Below are 13,754 nucleotides of genomic sequence, written 5' to 3'. Positions count from 1 at the left end.
TTTCTCTCATCAACTTTTTTTTATAAATGCAATTTTATTGAGATATATTCACACACCATATAATCCATCCAAAGGATACAATCAATGACCCACAATATCATCATACAGTTATGCATTCATTACCATAATCAATTTTAGAACATTTTCATTACTCCAAAAAAAGATAAAATAAAAATAAATAAAAATAGAAAAGAACACCCCAAATATCTCATACCCCTCACCCCCCCCCCATTATTTATTTTTTGTGTGTGTTTATTACTTATCTGCCCATACACTGGATCCAGGGAGTGTCAGCCACAAGGTTTTCACAATCACAACCCTTTTGACTTTTGGTAGTCAATCTCCAACTCCTATTCTCATTCCTTAGCAAACACTGATCTGCTTTCCGTCACTATATTTTTGTTTATTACAGTATTGCATATAACTGAAATAATACAATAAAATCTTTCCTTTCTGGATTCTTTCAGTTGGCATAATGCTTTTGAATTCATTTAAGGTATTCTGCATCACTAGTTCAATCCATTGTATGTATATACCATAATTTATTTACGCATTTATCAGTTGGTAGATATTTAGATTGTTTCCAGTTTGGGTTATTATGAATAAAGCTTCTATGAACATTTTATTCCAAATCTTAGTGTGAACATATATTTTCATTCCTCTTAGATAAATACATAGGGGTGAGAATGCTAGATTTTATTTTAAGTTCATTTTCAACTGTATAAGAAATTGCCAAACTGTTTTCCAAAATGACTATGTTAGTCTGCATTTCCACTAGCTGTAGTTGGGAGTTCTGAGTGCTCCACAGCCTCATCAACACTTAATACAGTCAGTCTTTTAAATTTTAGTCATCTTGTGGTGCAGAGATCTTTATGGTTTTATTTTGCATTTCCCTAACGGCTAATGATGCTGAACATCTTCCCATGTGATTATTTGCCATTTGCTTGTATATTTTTGGTGATATTTTTAATTGCATTGTTTGTCTTATTATTGATTTGTATAGATTCATTATATATTGTGGTTTTAAGTCATTTATCAGATGTATGTTTTGAAAAAGAAGTCTGCCTTCTCAGTTTCTTAACAGTGTCTTTTAAAAAACAGAAGTTCTTAATTTTGATAAAGTATAACATATCCACATTTTTCTTTTATGGGTCACGCTCTCTGTGCCCTAAGAAATTTTTGCCTAACCCAAAGTCACAAAGATTTTCTCCTATTTTATTCCCCCACTTCTAAAAGCTTTATTTTATTTATTATGCTTATCCCAAGACTCAGTTAAACAGACATTTGAAATACCTGTATCTTGGCTTTCCAACTGTGTTGATACAACTGATTTCATTTAAGCCTATAGACCTCCAAGCATAAACAGGTAGTTTTCTGGACACACATCTTAACCTCAAATCTGTATGAGTGACTGACAACCCAGGTTTTGAACCTCTGCAAGGTCTTGGGGTTATTACAAGGAATCTGTATAAGCATTACCTTCAATATCTTACAAGAACGAATATATACTATGTTTTACTTGAACGTAGATGCTAGTGTGATCAATAAAAGACAAAATGATTTAAAAGCATTATTGAAATGATAGCAGTTTTTTATGTTTTTTTTTCATCAAAAGATACTAAAAACACAGCTATCACCTTGTTTATTGTGAGTCTAACAATATTTGGACCTTAAAAATGGTACCCCTTATTTAAAAAGGTAAAGGATTACAAACATGATTCACAATTCTAAGTATCCTAGCTGAAAAAGGAAAGGCAATATATAGACTCCACTTCTGTGTTACCACTTAAGCGTAATCTGGCAGCAAAACATAAAGTTACAGATCTTAGAACTGAATGCCTATTCATTCCACTTGTCTTTGGCAGGTATATCAAAACTTCATAATGTCCTTTGGATCAAAAGGCTCTATTTTGATCCTGGAAAAGATACCCAGTTGTCTACATTATATTCTATGCATTCTTTTTTAAATCCTTGGAGTAGTCCTGTGGTTCCCAGCCTAAGTGCTAAGGTAATAGCTGATATTACTGCAAGCTATGATTCCTCCCTGTACCCCTTCACCCCAGTATAGCAATTTGTAATAGGTTTACCCCATTAAATCTTTCCCCCAACTCCCTGCATCAGAATTTACATTGAGATTCATTTTGGAAATTCTCAGTAAGATTATTCTCCCCTGCTAGTCCTCCCAAAATCTAGCTGATTTACTCTAATAAACAGCACACTGATCTTCCCAACTCCCTATCAAAGAAGCCAAAGGGGGAAGGGGGTTGTTTCCCTAACATCCTATTATCTATTAACCAGCCTTGTTCCTTCTCCTCTTAAAAATTTGTCAGTGGTCTGCCTAGATCATCAGTTCTAGCAAGCAACTCTGAAGTGTCCCTCAACCTCTAAAAGCCCCACAGGTCATTTTGTTGTTGTTCTTTTAAAACAGACACAGACTATGCTTCCCTCCTAAATAATTTTTTTTTAAATACTGATATATTTCTTTTGTATTCCTTGGGGAAACAGCACCTGGAAACCAAGGAGTAAGAAAGTGAAGCATGCAGTTCATGAGAGAAAATTTGGTACCAATAATTTTTTTTTACATTCGATAATTTTAATATCAGTTAAACTAATTATAACACAGAAGCAATGCATGATGAACACTCTGTCCTCAAAGTGATTTCTTCTCAACTCTCAGGAATGACTAAGTTTTCACCTCCAATGAACCCCTTCACCACAGACCATATGGGAGGGTACCTGCCCAATCCAACAGTGCCCAAATGATAGAATGTGTAGAAACACAAGGGCCTAAACATATGTACACCATATCTTCTCTTCCTCCAGTGTAAATACACACAAACATACACATGCAAATGAATCTGAAATACAAGGACATAAATAGGCATTTTTTTTCTATTAACTATTTAATCAAAGTAAGACTCGTTTGGGAAGAAAATAACTTCTTCCCCTAAAATGTTCCTTATAACTTGGAGAACCAATTATTGACCTAAATTACTGCTCAAGGGAATCCTGTGGTTTTTATTCCATAAGTTTTATAGCTTTAGCTTTTACATGTACATCTATGTTCCATTTTGAGTTAATGTTGTGTACTGTTTGAGATGAAGTTAGAAAGCCAGAGGTTCATTTTTTCCGAAGTGCTTCCTTAACAATAGATTTAATGCAGACAACAAAATTTTGGTCATGCTGATTAAAAATAATATAAAGTATGAAACACTGTGTGCTCATCTTATTTAAGTGTCTCAACTTTGATAGGTATACCTAGCTCCTTTCTGTAACTTTTTATTTTGAAATAGAGTCACAGGTGGTTGCAATAAATACACAGGAAGTTCCATGCAGCCTTCCCCTAGCCCCTCCCAATGTTAACATCTTACACAGTATGGTGGTTTGAAACTGCTTGTGCCACAGAAAAATCATGTTCCTGAAGTTAATCCATTCCTGGGAGTGGAAACCTATTGCAAAAGTAAGGCCTTTTAATTAGGTTACTTCAGTTAAGGTGCGGCCCAGGGTAGTTCTTAATCCTCTTACTGGAGTCCTTTATAAACGGGATGCATACAGAGCGAGAGTCACAGAATCAAGAAGCTGAAAGCAAACAAAACCTGGAAGAGAAGGGAGAGACCAGCAGACACTGCCATGCAGCAGAAGAGCCAAGGATCACAGGATGCTTTCGTAAAGAAAGCATTGCCTTGCTAATGTCTTGATTTGGACATTTTTCTCAGCCTCAAAACTGTAAGCTAGTAAGTTTCCATTGTTAAAACCCAACTCATTTTCTGGCATCTGCTTTCAGCAGCCTAGCAAACTAACACACACATTTATAGTATAATATCAAAACTAAGAAACTGACACTGGCAAAATTCAGAGCTTATTCAGATATAACCAGTTATACATGCACTCATTTGTTTATGTGTATGTGTATCTCCATGCAATTTTTGTCACACTCATACCCTTGCATAAGCATCACCACAATCAAGGCATTCAGCTATACCATCTGCAAGACTCCCTCATGTTACTCCTTTTACAGCCACACCCCCTTCCCCCAACTCATCCCTAACCCCTGGCAACCACTAATCTGTTCTCCCTCTCTATAACTGTACTAATTCATCAATGTAAAATAAATGGAATCATGCAGTTTGTACCCTTTTGAAATTGGGTTTTTCATTCAGCATATTTTCCTCAAAGTTCATCCAAGTTGCTGTGTGTATTAATAGCCCATTCCTTTTTATTGCTGAATAGTATTCCATGATAAGATGTGCCACAGTTTGTTTAACCATTTACCCATTGAAGGACATTCGCGTAGTTTTCAGTTTTTGGCTATTATGAACAAAGCCAGTATGAACATTCATGTATAATCTATGTATATTTTAACTATTTTACTTCCTGACATATACACTGCTATAGTGAGATAGAAGAGATGCTGAAATCCTGGCTAAAATATAATATGTGAGAAAAGGTGTGAAACAGCATGTGTTTGTGAGCATGTGGAAGAGGAAGAGAGAACTGATGATGGCATTCTTTCCAGAAAGGGCAAAATCTCTACATTTAGTGCTGCAGTTTTTCTACTAGATGATTCTTTAGTCTTATATGTATTCTCATAGAGATCAAATCCTAACATATATTCAAAGCTTGCGAATGTTTTATAACAATTTTATGTCACTTTAAGAAAGTTTCTTTTGTTGTCTAAATAAGAGCTTTTAACTTCCTAAAATATTAAGTTTTACTAATGATCAAGTCCATCGTAAGTACATCCACACACAACAGATTCTAAATCTTATTTTAGATTGCACAACCATGGAATGCGCTTGTTATAATTTATGGGGGACAAGAAAAATAATGATGTTACTCAATTAAGTACAGTGATGACAAACCTATCTGATTACTTTTATAAGGTTTTCATGAAAGTTCTATGATATGCTAAAAGACAATACTAAAAAAAGACAGACACTTATGAATGACATTCATAAAGAAGAACAGCACCCAGCAATGAAAAACCTTACCAACAATATCTGGGGGCTAAGCCCAGCAGACTCCAAAGTGTGACACATATCCTCAGTGGAGCTTTCTCCATGCAAACACTTCCAAAAAAAGAAACTGCCTAGAAAAAACAAAAGCAAAACACATTAATCAATGACTACTTACCATTTGGACTAACAACCTTCCTGAATTGCAATCTAGATTCCCACAGAAGCAAAACTGCATATGAAGGAAGAGAAATTAATGGTTTGATTTACTTGATTTATTAAAGAAGAAGGCAACCATTGTATGCCTAACAGCATCTCTTCAGAATATTTATTAAAAACAACTTGTATGAATAGTGCATGCATGGCCAGAATATCTTTGGTTGACCAAAAAAGATACATTAAATTCTTAGGTCAATTTAATTTCAAAACAAACTTAATCTTTGAAATGCTGGTGCTCCTACCAGGCTTTCTTCAGAAGAGGCAGGTTTCAAACAGCAGTTTATTCTACCTACCTAAAGCCACATACTCCTCTTCACTTATCTTCTTTATGTTGATCACATCTTTCTCATATTCTAAATATTCCAGGAATGTTTTTACAGGCAACACACCATCCTTATGATCAGAAAATCGAACAGTAGTCCTGGTGTTCTCTTGCTTATACTTCTCTAATAGTGCCTGGAGCTTAAGCAGTTCTTTTTCATCAAGCCTTAGTAATACAGCTAAGTCCTTAAAAATAGGAGGAAAAAAAATCTGAATAATCAGTCTCTTTTTATGAATCTAACGTGTCAACCCCCATCATCTCAACTGAAATGCAAGGCTGTAGGCAAAGCAGTAAAATTTTTTTCAAGGTACGTAAAGGATGACTTATTTACTAGCATGATAACCACAATGTACTGTGCTTAAAAGTTCACTCTCAAATTACCACATTTCATGAGTAGGGGGTTATTTAAATAAAGCAAACTAATCTTGAAATGCTGCATACTACTTAAAGCACCATTTTTATAAAGTTCCTTAAGAGTACTCCATGCTTTTCTGAAATGTCTGAATTTTTTTTTTTTTTTAATCATCATTTTATTGAGATATATTCACATAACACGCAGTCATACAAAACAAATTGTACTTTCGATTGTTTACAGTACCATTACATAGTTGTACATTCATCACCTAAATCAATCCCTGACACCTTCATTAGCACACACACAAAAATAACAAGAATAATAATTAGAGTGAAAAAGAGCAATTGAAGTAAAAAAGAACACTAGGTACCTTTGTCTGTTTGTTTGCTTCCCCTACTTTTCTACCCATCGATCCATAAACTAGACAAAGTGGAGTTTGGTCCTTATGGCATTCCCAATCCCACTGTCACCCCTCATAAGCTACATTTTTATACAACTGTCTTCGAGATTCATGGGTTCTGGGTTGTAGTTTAATAGTTTCAGGTATCCACCACCAGCTACCCCAATTCTTTAGAACCTAAAAAAGGTTGTCTAAAGTGTGCGTAAGAGTGCCCACCAGAGTGATTTCTCAGCTCGTTTTGGAGTCTCTCTGCCACTGAAGCTTATTTCATTTCCTTTCACATCCCCCTTTTGGTCAAGAAGATGTTCTCCATCCCACGATGCCGGGTCTACATTCCTCCCCGGGAGTCATATTCCACGTTGCCAGGGAGATTCACTTCCCTGGGTGTCTGATCCCACGTAGGGGGGAGGGCAGTGATTTCACCTTTCAAGTTGGCTTAGCCAGAGAGAGAGGGCCACATCTGAGCAACAAAGAGGCATTCAGGAGGAGACTCTTAGGCACAAATACAGGGAGGCCTAGCCTCTCCTTTGCAGCAACCGTCTTCCCAAGGGTAAAACTTATGGTAGAGGGCTCAACCCATCAAACCACCAGTCCCCTATGTCTGTGGTCATGTTAGCAACCATGGAGGTGGGGTAGGCGAATACCCCTGCATTCTCCACAGGCTCCTCAAGGGGGCACTACATCTTTTTTTTTTTTTTTTCCTTGTTTGTCTTTTTTCTTTTTTTTTTTTTTTTTTTTTTTAACTTTCCCTTCTTTTTTCAAATCAACTGTATGAAAAAAAAAGTTAAAAAGAAAACAAACATACAATAAAAGAACATTTCAAAGAGACCATAGCAAGGGAGTAAGAAAAAGACAACTAATCTAAGATAACTGCTTAACTTCCAACATGTTCCTACTTTACCCCAAGAAAGTTACATACTATAGCAACATTTCAGTGAACTTGTTCCTACTACATCCATCAGAAATTAACAGACCATAGTCATTTCTGGGCATCCCCAGAACGTTAAATAGCTTATCTGTTCTTCTTCGATTATTGTTCCCCCTTCCTTAATTGCTCTCTACTGCTAGTTCCCCTACATTCTACATTATAAACCATTTGTTTTACATTTTTCAAAGTTCACATTAGTGGTAGCATATAATATTTCTCTTTTTGTGCCTGGCTTATTTCGCTCAGCATTATGTCTTCAAGGTTCATCCATGTTGTCATATGTTTCACCAGATCGTTCCTTCTTACTGCCGCATAGTATTCCATCGTGTGTATATACCACATTTTATTTATCCACTCATCTGTTGAAGGACATTTGGGTTGTTTCCATCTCTTGGCAATTGTGAATAATGCTGCTATGAACATTGGCGTGCAGATATCTGTTCGTGTCACTGCTTTCCGATCTTCCGGGTATATCCCGAGAAGTGCAATCGCTGGATCGAATGGTAGCTCTATATCTAGTTTTCTAAGGAACTGCCAGACTGACTTCCAGAGTGGCTGAACCATTATACAGTCCCACCAACAATGAATAAGAGTTCCAATTTCTCCACATCCCCTCCAGCATTTGTAGTTTCCTGTTTGTTTAATGGCAGCCATTCTAACCGGCGTTAGATGGTATCTCATTGTGGTCTTAATTTGCATCTCTCTAATAGCTAGTGAAGCTGAACATTTTTTCATGTGTTTCTTGGCCATTTGTATTTCCTCTTCAGAGAACTGTCTTTTCATATCTTTTGCCCATTTTATAATTGGGCTGTCTGTAATATTGTCATTGAGTTGTAGGATTTCTTTGTATATGCAAGATATCAGTCTTTTGTCAGATACATGGTTTCCAAAAATTTTTTCCCATTGAGTTGGCTGCCTCTTTACCTTTTTGAGAAATTCCTTTGAGGTGCAGAAACTTCTAAGCTTGAGGAGTTCCCATTTATCTATTTTCTCTTTTGTTGCTTGTGCTTTGGGTGTAAAGTCTAGGAAGTGGCCTCCTAATACAAGGTCTTGAAGATGTTTTCCTACATTATCTTCTAGGAGTTTAATGGTACTTTCTTTTATATTGAGATCTTTGGTCCATTTTGAGTTAATTTTTGTGTAGGGGGTGAGGTAGGGGTCCTCTTTCATTCTTTTGGATATGGATATCCAACTCTCCCAGCCCCATTTGTTGAAAAGACCATTATGGCTCAGTTCGGTGACTTTGGGGGCCTTATCAAAGATCAGTCGGCCATAGATCTGAGGGTCTATCTCTGAATTCTCAATTCGATTCCATTGATCTATATGTCTATCTTTGTGCCAGTACCATGCTGTTTTGGCAACTGTGGCTTTATAATAAGCTTCAAAGTCAGGGAGTGTAAGTCCTCCCACTTCGTTTTTCTTTTTTAGAGTGTCTTTAGCAATTCGAGGCATCTTCCCTTTCCAAATAAATTTGATAACTAGCTTTTCCAAGTCTGCAAAGTAGGTTGTTGGAATTTTGATTGGGATTGCATTGAATCTGTAGATGAGTTTGGGTAGAATTGACATCTTAATGACATTTAGCCTTCCTATCCATGAACATGGAATATTTTTCCATCTTTTAAGGTCCCCTTCTATTTCTTTTAGTAGAGTTATGTAGTTTTCTTTGTATAGGTCTTTTACATCTTTGGTTAAATTTATTCCTAGGTACTTGATTTTTTTAGTTGCTATTGAAAATGGTATCTTTTTCTTGAGTGTCTCTTCAGTTTGTTCATTTCTAGCATATAGAAACATTACTGACTTATGTGCATTAATCTTGTATCCCGCTACTTTGCTAAATTTGTTTATTAGCTCTAGTAGCTGTATCGTCGATTTCTCAGGGTTTTCTAGATATAAGATCATATCATCTGCAAACAATGACAGTTTTACTTCTTCTTTTCCAATTTGGATGCCTTTTATTTCTTTGTCTTGCCGGATTGCCCTGGCTAGCACTTCCAGCACAATGTTGAATAACAGTGGTGACAGCGGGCATCCTTGTCTTGTTCCTGATCTTAGAGGGAAGGCTTTCAGTCTCTCACCATTGAGTACTATGCTGGCTGTGGGTTTTTCATATATGCTCTTTATCATGTTGAGGAAGTTTCCTTCAATTCCTACCTTTTGAAGTGTTTTTATCAAAAACGGATGTTGGATTTTGTCAAATGCTTTTTCAGCATCAACTGAGATGATCAATTGATTTTTCCCTTTCGAGTTTTTAATGTGTTGTAATACATTGATTGTTTTTCTTATGTTGAACCATCCTTGCATGCCTGGAATGAACCCCACTTGGTCATGGTGTATGATTTTTTTAATGTGTCTTTGGATTCGATTTGCAAGTATTTTGTTGAGGATTTTTGCATCTATATTCATTAGGGAGATTGGCCTGTAGTTTTCCTTTTTTGTAGCATCTTTGCCTGGTTTTGGTATTAGATTGATGTTAGCTTCATAAAATGAGTTAGGTAGTGTTCCATTTTTTTCAATGTTTTGAAAGAGTTTGAGTAAGATTGGTGTCAGTTCTTTCTGGAAAGTTTGGTAGAATTCCCCTGTGAAGCCATCTGGCCCTGGGCATTTATTTGTGGGAAGATTTTTGATGACTGATTGGATCTCTTTGCTTGTGATGGGTTGGCTGAGGTCTTCTATTTCTTCTCTGGTCAGTCTAGGTTGTTCATATGTTTCCAGGAAATTGTCCATTTCTTCTACATTATCCAGTTTGTTGCCATACAGTTGTTCATAATATCCTCTTATAATTTTTTTAATTTCTTCAGGATCTGCAGTTATGTCACCTTTTTCATTCATTATTTTGTTTATATGGGTCTTCTCTCTTTTTGATTTTGTCAGTCTAGCTAGGGGCTTGTCAATCTTGTTGATCTTCTCAAAGAACCAACTTTTGGTGATGTTTATCCTTTCTATTGTTTTTTTGTTCTCTATGTCATTTATTTCTGCTTTAATCCTTGTTATTTCTTTTCTTGTACTTGGTTTAGGATTGGTTTGCTGTTCATTTTCTAGCTTCTTCAGTTGATCCATTAGTTCTTTGATTTTGGCTCTTTCTTCCTTTTTAATATATGTGTTTAGTGCTATAAATTTCCCCCTTAGCACTGCTTTTGCTGCATCCCATAGGTTTTGGTATGTTGTGTTCTCATTTTCATTCGTCTCTATATATTTAGCAATTTCTCTTGCTATTTCTTCTTTAACCCACTGATTGTTTAGGAGTGTGTTGTTTAACCTCCAGGTATTTGTGAATTTTCTAAGTCTCTGATGGTTATTGACTTCTAATTGTATTCCATTGTGGTCAGAGAATGTGCTTTGAATAATTTCAATCTTTTTAAATTTATTGAGGCTTGTTTTATGTCCCAGCATATGATCTATTCTGGAGAAAGTTCCGTGAGCACTAGAAAAGTATGTGTATCCTGGTGATTTGGGATGTAATGTCCTGTAGATGTCTGTTAAATCTAATTCATTTATCAGATTGTTTAGGTTTTCAATTTCCTTATTGGTCTTCTGTCTGGTTGATCTATCTATAGGAGAGAGTGATGTGTTGAAGTCTCCCACAATTATTGTGGAAACATCAATTGCTTCCTTTAGTTTTGCCAATGTTTCTCTCATGTATTTTGTGGCACCTTGATTGGGTGCATAGACATTTACGATTGTTATTTCTTCTTGCTGAATTGCCCCTTTTATTAGTATGTAGTGGCCTTCTTTGTCTCTCAAAACATCCCTGCATTTGAAGTCTATTTTATCTGAGATTAATATTGCTACACCTGCTTTCTTTTGGCTGTAGCTTGCATGAAATATTTTTTTCCATCCTTTCACTTTCAGTTTCTTTGTGTCCCTGTGTCTAAGATGAGTCTCTTGTATGCAACATATTGATGGTTCATTTTTTTTGATCCATTCTGCGAATCTATATCTTTTAATTGGGGAGTTTAATCCATTTACATTCAACGTTAAAACCGTGAAGGCATTTCTTGAATCGGCCATCTTATCCTTTGGATTATGTTTGCCATATTTTTCCCCTCTCTCTATTAATATCCTTTATTGTACCCATACCGAATCTCTTTAGTACTGAACCTTTCTCCAAGTCTCTCTGTCCTGTCTTTGTTTCTCTGTCTGTAGGGCTCCCTTTAGTATTTCCAGTAGGGCAGGTCTCTTGTTAGCAAATTCTCTCAGCATTCCTTTGTCTGTGAAAAATTTAAGCTCTCCCTCAAATTTGAAGGAGAGCTTTGCTGGATAAAGTATTCTTGGCTGGAAATTCCTCTCACTCAGAATTTTAAATATATCGTGCCATTGCTTTCTCGCCTCCATGGTGGCTGCTGAATAGTCACTACTTAGTCTTATGCTGTTTCCTTTGTATGTGGTGAATTGCTTTTCTCTTGCTGCTTTCAGAACTTGCTCCTTCTCTTCTATGTTTGACAGTGTGATCAGTATATGTCTCGGAGTGGGTTTTTTTGGATTTATTCTATTTGGAGTTCACTGAGCATTTATGATTTGTGTATTTATGTTGTTTAGAAGATTTGGGAAGTTTTCCCCAACAATTTCTTTGAATACTCTTCCTAGACCTTTACCCTTTTCTTCCCCTTCTGGGACACCAATGAGTCTTATATTCGGACGTTTCATATTATCTATCATATCCCTGAGGTCCATTTCGAGTTTTTCAATTTTTTTCCCCATTCTTTCTTTTATGCTTTCATTTTCCATTCTGTCATCTTCCAGGTCACTGATTCGTTGTTCAACTTCCTCTAGTCTTGTACTATGAGTGTCCAGAATCTTTTTAATTTGGTCAACAGTTTCTTTAATTTCCATAAGATCATCCATTTTTTTATTTAGTCTTGCAATGTCTTCTTTATGCTCTTCTAGGGTCTTCTTGATTTCCTTCATATCCCGTACTAGGGTCTCATTGTTCATCTTTAGTTCTTTGAGTAGCTGCTCTAGGTGTGTCTCTTCTGGTCTTTTGATTTGGGTGCTTGGGCTTGGGTTATCCATATCGTCTGGTTTTTTCATATGCTTTATAATTTTCTGTTGTTTTTGGCCTCGTGGCATTTGCTGACCTTGATAGGGTTCTTTTAGGGTTTGTAGACCAGTTGAAGTCCTTATCTCTAATTTATCAGATCTACAGCTTCGTGGAGTACACTTTCTCTAACTAACCAGCAGGTGGCGTCCACGAGCCACCTGTTCTCCACAAGCCAGATCTCCCCTGCTTAGCCTTTTTGGTGAGTGGGGGAGTGAGTCTTGTGGGGCCCAATTGGTGTCCCAAGCTTGCGTGTGTAGTTGGTGTTGCCTGCCCTGTATGTGGGGCGTGTTTCTGGGCAGTCGGGGAGGGGGGGTGGCCCTAACAATCAAATCTCCCTGATGATCCTAGAGTTTTAAAGCTACTGCAATAGTCTAATCCTTCAGTTCAGTCCTGCCACAGTTTGTCTCTGCCACTGACCCACAAGTCTTTGGTATTGGCGTATGGCTCCTGAGACTTGCAAGTGGGCCCCTCTTCCAGGCTGTGCACCCCGGGTCCTCTGTTGAGGGATGATTGTGCTATGTCACAGGTGAGTGCCGTCCCCCCAGGGCAGTTCTGGGCTGCTGGGCTGTGTTGGGAGGCTCCCAGTCTGCTCAAATGATGGCTGAATGGGGCTCTGTTAATTCATACTGCTCCCCCTTCCCAGCTCTGGGACATTCAGCTGAGGTTGCAGGGAAGGCTAATGTCCACGCCCAGTTTTGTGGTGTGTGCCTGTTATTTGAAGCACTTCCGTCACACTGGGTTGTCTGGGGCAGCTCTGGGCTATGGGGCTGGCGACGGGCAGGAGTGTTTCCTGTCCACCAGGATGGTGGCTGTGAGCGGACACCCCCCTTTTCTTGGGAAGTTGTGTTGTTTAGTGAATTTTCTCAGCCACTGGATTATTGCCTTTTGTCTCAGAGCTCTCTTAGTTCTGCTCTTGACTTGACGTGCCCAAATTTCAATTCTTTGACGCTTTCTGTATTGAGCTTCTTAGAGTAATTGTTTTAGAAAAAGCAAAAAGGATTTAAAAAAAAAAAAAAAAAAACGGCCCTCCTCAGAGATCTAATGGGTTATTGAAATGCTAATAGACAAAGCAACCAGGGCCATTAAGGAAAGGTGCCCAGGGCAGAGAGATCAGCCTTGCTTCGGGATTTGCATATGCGCCTCAAGGCCTGATCTCCGCCCTTCCCCTTTCTGTGTTCACCAGAACTCCAAAAATCCTCTGCTTTTATTTTGGAGTTTTTCGTGTTGTTTTTTTTCTATGCCTGTGTCCTCTCTGCTGGGCTGGCTGCTCTCAGAGTCTCTGGTGTCTGGCCTCAGTCTATCTATGGTTGGAGTTTGAATCAGTAGAATGAGTTTCCGATAAGAGCAGCCACTGCAATTCTCCCTTCTCCTTCCTGGAGCTGACAGCCCCTCCTCCCCCGGGACTGAGCCTGGCAGGGAGGGCCGCGGGTCCCCTGGCCGCAAAAACTTACAGATTTCGCTGATCTCAGCAGTTCCACGTTTTCATGAGTGTTGTATGAAGTATGCCCAAAGACAGATTGCTCTGTGGTGTCCAGTC

General features: G+C 37.7%; 1 protein-coding gene across 1 annotated transcript in view; it reads right to left on the bottom strand.

The window, feature by feature from the left end:
* RAB3GAP2 (RAB3 GTPase activating non-catalytic protein subunit 2) overlaps positions 1–13,754 on the bottom strand; it is a 147,557-nt gene that overhangs the window by 52,045 nt on the left and 81,758 nt on the right. Inside the window, 2 exon segments of the mRNA XM_037823524.1 lie at positions 4,992–5,089; positions 5,468–5,681. Of these exon segments, the coding sequence (XP_037679452.1) occupies positions 4,992–5,089; positions 5,468–5,681 (312 nt within the window).

This window comes from Choloepus didactylus, chromosome 2 (assembly GCF_015220235.1).
Source record: "Choloepus didactylus isolate mChoDid1 chromosome 2, mChoDid1.pri, whole genome shotgun sequence".
NCBI lineage: Eukaryota > Metazoa > Chordata > Mammalia > Pilosa > Megalonychidae > Choloepus > Choloepus didactylus.
This window is presented reverse-complemented; position numbering and strand designations above follow the sequence as displayed.